At 29.5% G+C, this 15,718-nt stretch overlaps 2 protein-coding genes across 4 annotated transcripts; both read right to left on the bottom strand.

Moving 5' to 3' along the window:
- Positions 1-12: 12 nt before the first annotated feature.
- LOC145307182 (C-type mannose receptor 2-like) lies at positions 13-7,760 on the bottom strand. 3 transcript variants are annotated; one of them, XM_080149538.1, is made up of 11 exons: positions 7,503-7,760; positions 7,353-7,424; positions 6,972-7,026; positions 6,672-6,746; positions 6,369-6,386; positions 5,976-6,020; positions 1,860-1,982; positions 1,314-1,409; positions 859-923; positions 610-691; positions 13-233 (listed from the first exon to the last, which is right to left on the bottom strand). In XM_080149538.1, exons 1-11 carry the CDS (start codon positions 7,608-7,610, stop codon positions 118-120), a joined length of 855 nt encoding a protein of 284 aa, XP_080005664.1. In that variant the 5' UTR covers positions 7,611-7,760; the 3' UTR covers positions 13-117. The 3 variants fall into 3 exon arrangements, with proteins under 3 accessions (XP_080005664.1, XP_080005666.1, XP_080005667.1); XM_080149540.1 differs by lacking the exon at positions 6,369-6,386 and having other exon boundaries at positions 5,976-6,017; XM_080149541.1 differs by lacking the exons at positions 6,369-6,386; positions 6,672-6,746 and having other exon boundaries at positions 5,976-6,017.
- A 120-nt stretch (positions 7,761-7,880) lies between these two features.
- On the bottom strand, positions 7,881-12,291 carry LOC145307185 (zinc metalloproteinase nas-14-like). Its single transcript, XM_080149545.1, has 8 exons — positions 12,227-12,291; positions 12,013-12,073; positions 11,496-11,567; positions 11,058-11,125; positions 10,458-10,544; positions 10,298-10,354; positions 9,124-9,175; positions 7,881-8,112 (listed from the first exon to the last, which is right to left on the bottom strand). The coding sequence occupies exons 1-8, from the start codon at positions 12,273-12,275 to the stop codon at positions 8,007-8,009; spliced, it is 552 nt and encodes a 183-aa protein (XP_080005671.1). The 5' UTR covers positions 12,276-12,291; the 3' UTR covers positions 7,881-8,006.
- Between the last annotated feature and the right edge of the window lie 3,427 nt (positions 12,292-15,718).

Genomic DNA, 15,718 nt, shown 5'->3' with positions numbered 1-15,718 from the left:
TTGTCAAGTTTGTCCAACTAACATACAGCCAAAAAAAAGGTTGAATGTGTCTTACTTGACGTGATATTTATCATTTGATGTGTCTAGGTTATGTCTCCTATTAGTTACAGTTGATGTTTAAATTTTCCTCAAGACCTGGATGATCAGGGCCTGCGAGATCATACCTGGTTTTGTGGTTGGACTAGTAGTCACAGGTGGGCTGGTTGGTGCTGGAGAGGTTGTTAAAGGCATGACTAAATGATATGTAAAATTAGATTTCCAGACAAGGCATAATGGAGTGTCAGATACTTTAATAAACACTTCAGATCTTTTTACAAAAAAAAAAATTTAGTAAGAATCTAAAATGATTTTAAATGGTAAAGATTTTCTTTACCAATATATCATGTTTATAAATTTATAAATGGAACATCAAATACTTAAGTGCAGAAAAATGGCAAAAATTGCAGAAAAAACTGTTTATTACATTTTGCATTAATATTCTTTTATAGCATTTAATATGAAATATTGTACCTTTGCATTTTTTGAACCATCATAACTAATGTTTCCCTTAACTATATTCTCAAATATTGAAATATAGAGAAAGTGCTTAATATAAGTATCTGTAATTACCTGGTATCTTACACAAACCATAGCAGGCATAATCGCATGGGCCATCAAACCATTTCCATGCTGGATTCCAATTATTAAGTGCCTGAAAGTTTAAAAGCTAACATATAATCATGTTCTTACATTATTAGGAATTTTAAACCAAAGTTTTCATTAAATTCATATTTAATAAATATATTTTAGTAAGAATATTTTCAAATCTAAATATTTTTTTCAGAAACAGTATTAAATATAATTATAAAACTAATTTACTGCAATACAGTTCCAACCAGGGTTGCTCCGTGGATAGTCAGTAGATAACCAGTCAGTAAAAATAACTAAATAGAATTTAACAAAATAATTTAATATATCATGTTGATTTCACATATATTACCCTGGTTAGCACTGATAATCCAATTCCCTAATTTTATAATAAAGGAGGGGGGAGGGGTTATTTAGTTTTTTGTTTCTTTACATGGAAGTTTACAAACGTTGAAGTGGACATTACACATTACATAAGGAAAATGTGTTTTTTATTTTAATTATTTAATGTATAAACAACTATTAAAATCCTTAACCACCAAAGGAGGGACAAACGTCAGAGTGGACAAACGTTGTGGGGAGACAAATTTTAGTTAACTAAGGTCAGTGTGGAAATTGCATAAGTAAACTAAATGTTTATTTTTGCCAAAATTTCAACTGATTAAAAGCCAGAATACAGTTAATACCTGGAGATCCATCTGTCCACAACCAAGTTTGTTCCTCTTCAACATCTGTACCACCAAGCCATACATGAGAATCAACTCCACTCTGTGTCATCAACTCTAATTCATAATATAACATAGTAAATAGACATGATACTAGTTTTCTTTTAAGTTTCAGTATTTAAGCAAAGATTTTTTTGTAACTAGGGTTATCTTCTTGTTAATTCAACTTTTCATATTAATCATTTTGTTTAGACTAGTATATTTCTATTCTGCCTTTTAAGTTCTAACACTCAAAAACTTGTTAATGTTTGTTTGTCCTACTATGATTTTTAGCTACACTATTATAGATGCTATCATTTATGGATTCATCATACTAGCAGCCCATTGTATCTAGTTGCTTTGTATTCAAAGAGATAAAAATAAGGTAGAAAAAAAGCCTAAAACCACATAGGACCCTCTATATATAAAATATAACCAGATAATGGGATGACAAATTCACCCCAACCCAAATAGAATTATATTAAGCATAAAAGTCTTTTATTCATTATTTAAATAATCATCACCAACCTTTTACAAATTGCCACTCTTGACTTGACCGTATAGAAACAAGTTCTGCACCCTGGGCCTCACATTCAGACTTTGCTTTTTTCCAAGTTCTTTTTGTATCATTTAACACTTTGTAACAATGTCCTGAAAATATTATAGAATTTATTGATAATAAAAAATAAATAAACTGGAAAGGGAAATATTCTAAAATTAAATACAACAAAGAAGGTGTCCTAACATTTTTGATTTTTAATAAAAATAGCTAGTCGGTGTTCAAAGAAGATAAAGTATAGAATAGAAAACTGTAAATATTTTTTGGAAATTTGAAAGGAATACTGACATGCGCAGTAAAGAAAATTATAATAAAGTACAAATCACAGTGACTATTTGGACAAAACTAGAATTATTTATTTTTGATCAACTTCTAAATAGATAAATATATGTGTATTGGGAATGATTTTTGTTTTTAGAAAAGATGAAAATTGTTTCTGATTTTTTAATGGTACTTTTGGAATAAGGTTTGTTGTGATGTTAAGACGACATTTTCCCTTTCTCTGACATTTCTGGGGCCAGAGGTGATGGGAAGGGGGAGTAAAATGAAGCGTAGCACTGGTTCTCTGGCTTGCGCACAACGAGGCGATGCCATGTTGGACAGTTATTGTTTGATTTTTCTGGAGAAAAGAACAGATTATTTTCTTTATTTTCGAGGAACATGATGTCTCTAGGAGCATAGTTCTGGTAGTGGTTTGGGTGCTTAATGAATGTGTCTAAGAGGTAAATTTGTGATTTATTTTAATCCTCCCTAAGTAAGAAAAATTGCGTGTTTTGTGTGGTGAAACAGAGAGATATTTTACTGTAAACAAATGTTTTTTTTATTGAAAAAATGATAAAACAAAAAAAATAACTTTTCTTTATTGAGCAAATATTATCTTTAACCCTTAACGGTCGGGGGGGGGGGGGCGTTGAACGCCCCCCCATCCGGTTTTTTCTATCTCATTTTCTGTGTGTTAAAGATGAAGAGCCCAAACTGCGTGACTTTTTAAGTTTGGGCATGACACATAACCGAGAGTTGGAATTTTTTGAATATCTCCATCCTGGCGGGCACAGGATGCCAGCAAACCTGGCAGGGTCATCCAGGTAAAGAGCAAAAATATTTTTTTGACTTAAAAAAAGCATTTTATCTTACCAAAATACTAAAATATCCTCTAGTAGTACATCCTCATATTAAATACAGATGTTCAAGTCAATTTCAGGTTCCAGGTATGATCCTGCAGGTCCTGATCCTGCAGGTCTCCAGAAATCTTTAAATGGCTCCTGTGGCCGCAATTTTTTACTTAGAGACTTCAAATTTTAAACTTAAGCTTTTCTTACATGTCTACATAAAGTATTAAAATTTCATAAAGATTCGCCGCCGTTTTCCCGCCGACCGCCGACTGCGGCGGCTGGCAGCTGCCAAATACAGCTGCGGCAGCTGAAATTTATGTTTTGATATTTGAAATATAAAATTTACATAAAGATTAACATTTTCTGCAAAAAAATTTTTATTCTAGCTTCAAAAATGAAAAAATTACAGCCGTTTGAAATTTTTAAGTAAAAAAGGACCTAAAAACAAAGGTTGTTAAATAAAAGGGTGAAGGAAGCGAAAATTGACCTTGATTTACTTAAGGTCGGAAATACATCATAACACAGGGGACTTACACAAAACATTTTAGCCCTCTAGCTCTAATAGGAACTGAGATAACATGGGGGGGCGTTGAACGCCCCCCCCCCCCCCCCGACTGATTAAGGTGCGGCAAGGGGCCCGACTGTAAAGGGTTAAAAAGCCTAGATGATTTTTTTATTTGACTTAATTCTTTGAAAATTAAACAAGGACCAATTGGTCATAACACCAAATATTTTTTTTGTATGAATAACTAATAAGTAATTAATATCTTATTTTATAATGATCTAAATTATCTTATTAGGTTTGTTAACCGCTTTTATGAGATTTTTTAATAAAAACTTGACAATCACCTCCTTGAACATTCATCCCATTCCTGGCCAGCACTCTATAGCTAGACATTTTTATGTCATAATTGAAAAATTGGGCTTGTCTGGATTGAGTACGTAACAATATGTTTTAACTGCATGCCTTTACATTTAAACAGTACAAAAACTAATATCATATTTGGTTTTACAGTAAATCTCTCAGTGAACAGAAGGTTGTTTTAGCCCTGAAAAATTTTGTGTCTGATATTTTTGGTACATTTAAAAAAAGTAATTTTCTTAAATTTTAAGGCTTTGCACGTAAAGTTAAATTTTGATCCATTGTGAATAAGGTAAAGAAAGCTGGATATGTGTCTATGTGGCTTTTAGTAAATTATTGCAGAAGGAATTTATTTTAAATATTTTTTTTCTGAATGATTACTTAATTCATGTGGTTTACTAAAAGCTATATAGACGTTTTGGCCCTTCAAAAGTTCCAATTTTAATTCATTCTAGCCAGGCAGAATCTTCTACCTGGATTCTATTCTATACTTTATCTTCTTTGTCGGTGTTAGTAAGTAGGAGATGTAAAATGATCCATAGAATTTAAATATTGGATCATTTCTTTGTAGACCTCTTATTTTTGAAGTAATCTAAGTTTCTTTTAATTAGGTCAGTTTTAAAGTACTAAAATGCAACAAAAAAAAAGTTTACAAAATAGTAAAGAAACTATGATAAAAGAAATTATATAAAATTTTATATTATAGAGGCAACACTTACCCCCTTCTTCCATTCTCTTTTACCATCTTAAATCCTTTTAAAGTGTTGCATGTATAAAATAATAGTTTTGGCCATTTAAAAAAAAAAATTTTAAATATTTGTTAAATTTGGCTTAGAATGGATTTGTAATAATTTTCTCATTCTAAAGGTATATTTAACACATATTTTTGCCTGTATTAGGATTTATTTAAGTTCAAAGTTCTTCATGCACCGAGGTTAAAAAATTTTTTTCTCAATAATTACTCTACAAAATCCAAAAAGTAAGGTGTCAAATTAAAGATCTTACTATTTTTAGTCATAATGGCAATTTTCTTCTTTTTTTGTTATGTTTTAGTACTTTAAAACCGACTTAATTAAAAAAAAATTTAATCACCTCTAAAAAAAGTGGTCTACAAAAAACCGATTGCATATCTAAATTCTTTGGACCATTTTACATCTACTACTAACACCTAACACTTACACCTCTATGAATTATGAACAGAAAAACCAGGAACTTGGATATAATAATTAAAATAATTTTATAAATGAGTTTAAGTTATATCATGATCAATGCAAGGATTTTTAACAATAGGACCTCTGTGCCTACATTCAAAATTAATATATCTGAATATTTTATGTTGTAATTATTGTACTTTATATTTTCTATACTTACAAAATTTTTAAATATCATGACATAGAATTTGATCTAAACCTATTGAATTGCCTGTTCTTATAATATAAATGTATATGTAAGTTTCTACTGTACATGAGAAGTTAAATACAGATACAGAAAAATATTGATATTTTCCATTTTTAGTCGCAAAGCTACTCCTATGATTCACTTTGTCTGTCCATTCAGTAACTCTATGGGGGATATGGGATTTTTTTTTTAAAAAACTGATTTTCTTGGTTCCTGTGAATGATACAAGGCTGAAACTACTTGTCAACATTCCAATAAATATGGAGCATAATTAATTAAGTATAAAGCATCAATTCCCTTCTTTATGCTCCATAATTAGATGTGAAAAATCTATGGTAGTCTGACTGCTTCTAAGCAACTTTTTAGCTGCTTTTCTTTTTAAACCTTTCAGACATAAACCTTCATTTTTTAAGGTTTTGTGATTTTAAGATTTTACATATTAATTTGCATATCTCTCTTTCTTTTCTTTGTTATGATAACAGATAATCTGCTCTATAACTCACTTTGTTTGTTTGTCTATTTCATAATAGATTTTGTGCTCCGCTACTTATGGATAATGTCAACCTCGTTTTCTTTTAAAAAGCTAAAATTTAATCTATAATTGTTATTGATTCTATTTCTGTTTGATCTGAATATATATGTGGTTCTATCCAGATAAACAGTAAACAGTTACTCAAAGATGACTAATTGCAACAAATAAAGAATATATTTACCTGTATTTATATGTATAGTGTACCCTTTTGCAGCACATACAGCTGAAATAAATAACTTGAATAATTATCATTCTTTTTAACCCTAGAAAAATTTTATAAACATTCACAATTGCACAATTGCTGGAGGGACTTGCATGATCATACCTGGAAAATAAAATTGACTTAAACACCTACAGCTTGACCCCAAAAAAGCTTACAACATATATTTCTTGATGAAATTTAAAAGGATGCATATGTTCTTGTTCTTTATCCATTTCAATTAACATCGATTTTTAGAGCTAAAGTTTTTCTTTCAGAATTTCAATATTTTTTATGAAATTCATACAAGAATATTATTGACTTAATTTTTTTTTTTTTTTTTTTCATATCAACCACTGGTAGCTGCTCCAGCTGGCTTGGATACTTTATTTACTAAAAATTGTTTGAAAATTACCTAAAACTAAACACGTCTAATAAAGTATACAAAAAATTTTTAAATTGAGGAAAGAAACTGGTTTAGCTGTATATAATAGAGTCAAATTGGGATATTAGGGAAAGGCTTTTTTGCCCAACCTCCCCCTCAATATATTAATGTAGGGCTGAGAGGCTGATCTTACAAGTAATCTATCTATCTATAATATTTAGTAAAGGAAGTGAATCATAGACTACTTGCCTTTCTTCATGTTTATTAACACACCAAAATAAAAACATAATTACTTGGTTTATTAGTTGTTGTGGCAGTAGTTGAAGATTCAGCTGTTGAAGTGTCAATTGTATTTGTTGATGTACAATCTTATTAAAAAAGCAATAAATAAAATTTTCAAAATGAACAGTGAATGAATTTTAAAAAAAGTTTTAAAATTATGTTTCTTGTATTCTGCTGGCTCTTACCCAAGTTTACTTTAAGCCGCTCCTTCTGCTTATTTATTTGACAGTGACAGTGACCTCTAGTTACAGGGTTAAGAAGGAAATTTATGAGTGATATCTTTTCTACAGGCTTTTTTTTTATAAATTCACCTTTTACATTATTTTTAGAAACGGCTATTTTCACAGCATACTGTACATACTCTGCCTGAAAATTTAAACAAATTAGAATTAAATAAAGATTTGAAAAATATTTTTGGATTTTGGAAAGAAAACAAAGCAGCAGGGTTTGTTGTATTTTCATAGTAGCTTTTGATATGTTATTTTAGGTTAGATAAATGTTAACGATTGCCCTGTAGGGTTATAATATTAACAATTATTTTTTTGTTTTGGTTTTTGTTAGATTATTCCTCCTATTGATGTAATTGAAGTGTATTTAAAATCAGTTTAACAAACTTAATTAAATACTTTACTATTTTCCAAAATTTTGCTGATTGACATTAAAATCCATGTTCTTCACAAAAGATGACTTACCACAACTGTATGATCAATACTACAATTGTATGCCGCAGATATCTTGTAAATATCAGTGGGAGACAGTTTTACCTAAATAAATAAACCATTTATTAGCTTTTACTGACATTAATTTTATAAGAAATGTGAAACATTTAAAATTTAACTTACTGGATATTTTTTCAGGATATTTGACTCATTCAGTGCAAGGCTATATGTAGTTTTAATCTTCATACATGTTGAATTTCCAACGCAACCTTTTTTCAGATGGTAGTGCATTATACTTTTAAAGTCATAAGGAGCCTTAATTTATTGGACTATATAAATTTTACAATTATATTCAGGGAGAGAGGAAAAATATTAATCCTAAATATACAAGAGTGAAGGGGGGGTGATGTACAGTACAACCTTATATATGATATGATGCCATAGTCAATTTCAGGTTTTTGGTATGATGCAGCTCCTACCAAAGAGTAAAAATTTATAAAAAAAAAAGTTCAGCTAGCCTTAAAAATCAACATTACTTCTATTTTAGCTTTATACATAAACTTTTTATAAATTCTTTATAAAACAAATGAATCACACAAAACTTCTAGCCACTTATCTTCATTCTGAACCTTGATATTTCAGGGGGGTGTGGTAGTTGCTGATAGAAAACATAGAAAAAATATAGTTTCATTCCTGATATGTCTGTCCAAACATAGGCTTTTTTCTGAAAGCTATTTTAGCATAAGGTTCCAACAAATCTTCATCTAAATCAACATATTCGTCTCTGTCATTCCTATAAAAGCAAGGCTTCTAGAAAATCAATTTCCAGATTTAAGAACAAACTGATCACTCATATTCAATCCTTTAAAACATCAATCATTTCTTATGTATGGCAATTTATAATATCTTGATTACTAAACTTGACACTCTACCCCCCCACAGAAAATATCTTTTAGTGTCAGGCCAAATGACATTTGTATCTGTTAGGACGTATGATAACACCCTTTGCTATTTTTTAAATGCAAAAAAAAATAATTTGCTAGAAAATTGAAAATGTTTGCAATCTTTTTTTGCAACACTACTTAAATCGAGTTTTAAACTTTTTTTTTATAAAATCAACCTTACAAAAAAATCAACAATTACTTAAAATTTAGCCTAAAAGAAAAATTACTTATTATATATGTTGATTTTCTTGTTTTTGGTCTTTTTTGAGGGAAGAATATTTTTTCCTTTTTTGACATATATTGTTTGACAATTCAAAATAAGAAATTATAAAAATTTTATCAAACATGTAATTTAAGTGTTGAAAATTTAATAAAATCATTTTTTTAATGTTTAAAGATACCAATTTTCTACATTTAAATCAAAATGTCAAATGAATTTTAATACCTTTAAATACATACATTTAAAAATCAATAACATTTTATAACATGATGTTTTGAAAAATAAATCAGGAAAAGGTATAAAAATACCTTCAAAATGTTTTAAAATCAGAACTGTAGATTATTTTTATGCTTTATTCTGTGTAATAGAGTTTAATTGATATGATAAGTAAATGAAAAATTCCTTTACTCATTAAGCCTTTTTGTGAATATTTTTGAAAAAATACATTTTTTTACAGTTTTTATCTAAATATTTGACAAAATTTTTCCTGCTTCAATAAAAGAAAGGCAGTGTTTTACTGTTTCCAGGTTTTTCTTTATAATTCTAACTAAATTCTAACTAATTTGCACAGTTAAGATTTCTAATACCTTTTTAAAGCCACCTTACTAAAGTGTTTATTTCCTATTACAAATGGTGTTACCTTATATGTTCATGTGCCATACCAAGAACATGTCCTAGCTCGTGAAATAAGCCTAGAATAAGAGTTCTAACCATTAGTATATATCTTTGCAGAATTATGTGCTTCTTAGATTTTATAGAAAACATTCAAAGGAAATCTTTTTAAAAAAATGATAAGTTTATGGAAGTCTCTGTAAAGAATTTTCTTGTATTCATTCGAATTGTATTATAAACCGCATGCTACGAATATAGAAATGTACAATCATAAGATTAAAACCATTTATTTAGCCTATGCCTTTGGCACCTCGGGTCTAAAAAAACTGGTTTTAATCTAATAATTGTACATTCTATATCCCGGAAAGCGGTTTATAATACGATGAAAGAAATAACTATTAAAAAATTTCTTTTTTGCAGGAACTGTAACAATTGTATTTCACCAAAAGAATATGTATCTCAAACAAAGCATAACAGACAGAAAGACAAACATAATGAGCTCTTGAGTAGATTATAATTTAAACAAGGATGACAACATAAGTAGCAAGGCACAAAAAAAATTGTAGAGGGGAATGCGAACAAGTAAAGTATTAAAAAAATCTAGAATAAATTTATTGGAGAAAATAGAAAATAATTGTTTGTTATCTGGCCTATCTCTTAAACCCTGTGCAAAAAAACTTAAAATTCTGATTGTCAAACCTTAACATCATCTCATTTATAAGATCTCAAAGATAAGGCAAAACAGGCTATTGTTTCCTTAAAAAAGGGATTTTACGCCAATTTTTACTAAATTTTTTTTACTAAATCACTTTACTAGTACAATACAATTTGGTCAGATCTTTTTTTTTGGCGGGCGTGGAACAACCTCCATTCCGTTTTTCTATCTTATTTTCTGCTTGTGAAAGATAAATAAAAAACAATTAGAGGTCTTCAGAAATCTTCAAATGGTGCCTGTGACCTCAATACACAAACTTTTTTGTCCTCTAGTTCTAATATGAGCTGAGATTACTGATTACAGTGCGGAAATGGATCAGACTTTCAAGGGTTATTATTCTTTCCATAAACAATAATATATTTACAACTCATAACATGCATTACAAATATTAGACAGTCATACATAGTTACATAATTAGTTAAGACATAGTGAAGGAGAATAAGCATTATTTTAGAACTTGCTTTGAATGTAAAAAAAATGTATTCACCATTATCTTCAAAACATTCTGGACTTTCAAGATTCATATATGGTTCTGTTGTGTTCCCTAAAGATGTAAAACAATTAGGACTAAATTAAGAACCATATTTAGTAGTAATAGTGTAGAAATATTTATTTTAAATGTGATAAATATCATAGTCTAAATATACCTATTGTAGCTTCACATCTATCAATAAACCTCTTGACAAAATGAAGACAATTGGTGCAATTTTCATCCTCAACAAAGTTAATACATCCTAATAATGTTTTAAAAAATTAGCTGGCATTAATCATATTATTTTTTGGTAAAGATGATTAATTATAATTCTAAAAATATGTATATTTTTTTCATGTCCATCTGTATTCTGTTGGTTAGCTACATTTATGGGGAAATGTGATTGTTGCAGCTGCTATTCAACCCTATTCCCATTAAAGTAGTTTACGTATATATATATGCTAAGTGTTTATGAAAATCTTTACCCAACGTTTTACATCTATTTTGAGAACCATAAAAAATAATATTTCTGTAACATAATAACTATCTAAAGCACAGTATAGCAGACATACATAAAGACTTTGTAGCTTGTGGTAAGATTACATGATTATTCACACAAAATTTCACAAGTTATCCATGAAAACAGCTTAGAGAAATGCATATTTTTAAAAAAAATATTACATTTAATAGTTACATCTTAGATCTGTTGTTAAAATGCTAAAATTGTATGAGAAAATCCTTACTATAATTACATAAATTTTTAACAATTTATCACCTGGTCCAAGTTGTGTTTCCATTTCGCCCATTTGTTTTCTAACCATTGCTTTCTCTTCTTCACTGTAACTAAAATATGATTGCTAAATTATAATAATTATCTGCTATGGGTGACAGGGAGTGAGGCTGCAAGTGGATGCAGTTGATAATTTCTAAATACTAATTTCATAAAATGTTTGGCTTAATCATTCCAGCAATATTTTGTTCTTATTGAGTAACTTTAACACTATTATCATTATCATTAAAATAAAATACATAAAATGATGTTATTCCCAAATGTTTAAAGTAGTTAAGAACAACTCCCAGAAATTAGTAATATGGCTACAAAAGGTTATGCTAAGAATTATCAAGGTATAAAAGTCAAAATTTTTTTTAATCATTTGTAAAAAAAAACATTTTTTCCCTCTAAATACTTTCAGGGGTGAAAAATAAGATTTACCTTCTGCCACTATAGCGGTCATCACGAAATTTGTAAGGTATGGTGCCATCTTTCCACAGTTTGTTACTTTTTCTAAGTTTTTTATTGAGTGAGTTAATCTAAAATCTATTTAGATGTGCTTCTTAAGAAGTTACATTATTTACATCAGTTTTATATTGCAATAGAATACAAAAAAATAGAAGGAATGGGAAAAAAATGATTTTATGTCAATATTCTCTGTAAAAATACACAGATGCCTTTCAATATCTCTTATAACAGCAGTACATTTTAGAGCTTAAAGAATTAAAAAGTTGTGTAAGGTGATGCATTCATATAGAATTTAAGTTAAATCAAAACCTTTTTTTTACTTGAAAACAACATGGAGAAATAATTATCTAAAAATGTTTTTTTTAAATGATCTGGTTGATTCCCAAAACCAGAAAACAAAGTTTTCTTTTATGGACAAAAAGTTTTTCTTTAATGCTCATTGAAATTATATTTTGACATACTGTAAAAGGAAGAAAATGAAAGAATTGACCTGATAAAGTTGAAACCAGTTAGATATTCATCTGTTTCATCATAATCCAGATTTGTTGCACCTGTAAAATATTGTAGAAGTACTAGCAGCTATGCCAGTAACATCTAGGGGTTATGTATTTGAAGGAGGATAGAGCAACATTATAATAATCAGTAACTTTATTTTGTGTTTATATATCCATATATTCATAAACTAAAGTGTTTTTCTAAATTACCTGCAAAGTTGATGAAGAATAGTAGGAATAATATTTTTTCTTTGGTCATTTTATCTGTAATAAAAACTATTATGTTTAATTACCGATAAATAAGTTTTCAATGTTTTTTATTTTATGATTGTATATATCCAGGATGGCCTCAATCAACTTTGTCTTTCAAGATTTTTTATTCATTGTCAATCAAAAGTTGAACCCTTTTCTGCACATTTATCGGTGGGGGGGGGGGGGGGGAGAATTGAATGCCCACTTTATTATCTTACTTTCTATTAGAACTTGAGAGTTAAATATTTTTGTGCATGTCCCCTATTTGATAAAGTCAGTCATAGTCATATTTTGCTTCTTTCACCCTTTTATTTAAGAACCTTTGTTTTTAGGTCATTTTTTACTTAAGATTTTATATGGCTGCAATTATCCTATTTTTGTTTGGATAGAAGAACAATTATTTCATAAAAAGGTTGTTTTTATATAAATTTTATATTTGAAATCTCAAAGCATAAATGTTTGCAGCTGCAGATGTACTTTGTACAGAAACTTTAACCTCAAAAACTTAGTTATGTATTTTAAAAAGTCATACCTATAGTTTTTAATCTTTCATACACAGTAAATGAGATAGAATAACTGGGTAAGCTACTCTGTGAAGGACAATAATATCAGTTTAGTTGATAGCAAGATCCGTCATTACAATCATACAGACAAATATACAGACAGACATCCTGTTACTTTATTAAATGACCAGAAGCTACCCTGTTAAGGAGAACCCAATTGGTTCAATGGTTAGCAAGATCTTTCGATACAAAAAACCATACAAACAGACAAACATCCTTTACTTTATTAAAGGATTATCAGATAATGATAAAAGAAATATTAGGTAAAAAAATGTTTATACACAAAACATTTCGTGAAAAGAATTGTCCTTTTACTTCAAACTACCTTAGAAAGAAATCTAATTATATATTCCATTTTAACCTGTCCTAAAACTGTAAATGTTAAAGTTAGCAAGTGTCGATCCCTTCCCCATTATTTGACAAAGTGTTTTCTTTATATTTGATTGAAAATATGTTGACTTTCACAATGTTTAGATATACAATGTTCATATTGTATAAATTTTCTACTTGTGATAAAGTACTTTCTTCCTTTCTTCACATTTTCCCTTTACATGGTATGGTCAGCATTACCCCCCCCCCCTGTTTTGAAAATAAAGGAAAAATGGAGTAGCTGTTCATTTGTTTATTCCTTTTGGTCTATGGGATACTGAGTAGCCCGCAGGGTTAGGGCATTAAGGCACTTTAACTGTAGGGGCTAGGCACACATAAAAAATTTCCCCTTTCCTTTAATATTGGATTTATTTCAAAATTTAGGGTGGTGGGGGGTTCAGTTCTCGATAGACACTTTGTAGGAAATCATAAACTTTCTCTCTAGACAACTTTTCCTAATCTTATAAATAGATACACTCTTTTTAGTAGCAAAGCTATTATATAATAACAAATATAACTTACTTTGTCTCTACATATATCAACAAAAAATTCAATTGTATTCTTTTTAAAGAAAATAAATGACCTAAAAGATTATTTTTCAAAATTTGTTCCCTAATAATTATAGAAGTTGTCATTCTTGTTTATCTGTCTCAAGGATTTATTATTTTTTTTAGATTTCTTCCTTTCTACAGCTTTCTCTGTGAGTGAGATAAATAAGGAAAAGAAAGAACTCCTACCCCTCCTTTCTCTCTTCAAAAGGGGGGGGGGGGGTAACTCTTCTGGACTAGCCTCTAGATGGAAAACACAGCTGACTTATTTTATAGACACATTTAATATATGTATGTTTGTCAAAGAATGCAGAATTTAAAGATTTTCCCTTAAAGTTCTTATTGAGCACAGAAACACTCTCACACCCCTAATTTTTTTCAGAAAAGTAGAAAATAAAAAGGGGAAAGTTTCTTTTTTCACTATACCATTAGTTTTTAGTAGCGAAGCTACTCTATAATTCGAAATGTCCGTCCGTCCGTCTGTCCGTGTAAGACAGAATAGGGGAAACGTGATTTTCTCGGCTCCTATTAAAGATAGACAGCTGAAATTTTTTGACAGCATTCCCATTATTAAGGAGCACAATTAACTATAAAACATCAAGGGCGGTCGGACCCCTTTTTAGCAGGTTTTAGGCTATTTTTGTATGTTTCACATTTTTCTCCATATCTTCAGTGTTTATGGTCCGATTTTCAAAATTTTTTCAGTTATTGATATCAAAATTAAATTTCCTGTCGTTTACAGAAAACAACCATGACGGCCACACTGCCATTTTGCAGGTTTTAGGCTATTTTTGTATTTTTCACATTTCCACCATATCTTCAGTGTTTATGGTCCAATTTTCAAATTTTTTTTTAGTTATAGATATGAGAATTAAATTTCCCGTCGTTTAAAGAAAACATCCATGACGGCCAGACTGCCTTTTTGCAGGTTTTAGGCTATTTTTGTATTTATCACATTATTCTCCATATCTTCAGTGTTTATGGTCCGATTTTCAAAATTTTTTCAGTTATAGATATCAAAATTAAATTTCCCGTCGTTTAAAGAAAACAACCATGGCGGTCAGACTGCTTTTTATCAGGTTTTTGAATATTTTTATATGTTTTAAATATTTCCCCATATATTTGGTGTTTTTGGTCCAATTTTCAAACTTTTTTGGGATAAATACACTTTAAATCTACTTTTACGTAATTCCATCCACGATTTTTTGTGCTTCGCTACTTATGGATGTTGTCATCCTTGTTTTTATAATGTAAAAACAAGCAAAAATCTACCACTTTTTTTAATAAAGATGGGGTGGGGGATTTGTGTGCTTGACTTGCTTTACAAGTACGGGTAATAGATATCTGAAAATAGAAATGACGCAAATTATGATCACAATTCTCACGTTTATCTAAAATTGCAACATATAATAATAGCTATTAAAACAATTTTCAAGCATAACTTTTATCTTATTAGGATAACAATTAAATAAGAAAAATATTTTTACCATATGAAATTCGTGATCAAACACCTAATTGAAAAAAAATGCAAGACATAGCTTTTATTTTAACCCTTACAGATCGGGGGGGGGTCATATTGAACCCCCCCCTTGACCTTATGAGAAAAGTGGTGTTATGACCGTTTGACCGCAACCTGACTGACTTTATGACAGATTTTTGTCCGGCTTTTACTACAGACATATATCATGAATATCGTGGCTTCTATTACAGCTAGAGACCTATAAATTTTTTTGGTAAATCCTTGAGCAATAATAATAAACAGATAAAAATATTATTTGGCGCCGCCAACCGCCGTTTTATCGCCGTAACCGCCGAAAATGACGGTTTCCGTTATTTGCCGTTTTTTGGCGATGATCAGAAAAAGTATTTTTTTTGTTATGAAAAATAAAAGTTCGTCCTAAAATTTGGTCATCCTAGCTGCAAAATTGGCCGCTCTACAGCTGTTTTAATATTTAGCGGCTGGTCGCTAA

Source organism: Acartia tonsa, chromosome 15 (assembly GCF_053477335.1).
Source record: "Acartia tonsa isolate MP-2025a chromosome 15, ASM5347733v1, whole genome shotgun sequence".
Lineage (NCBI taxonomy): Eukaryota > Metazoa > Arthropoda > Copepoda > Calanoida > Acartiidae > Acartia > Acartia tonsa.
This window is presented reverse-complemented; position numbering and strand designations above follow the sequence as displayed.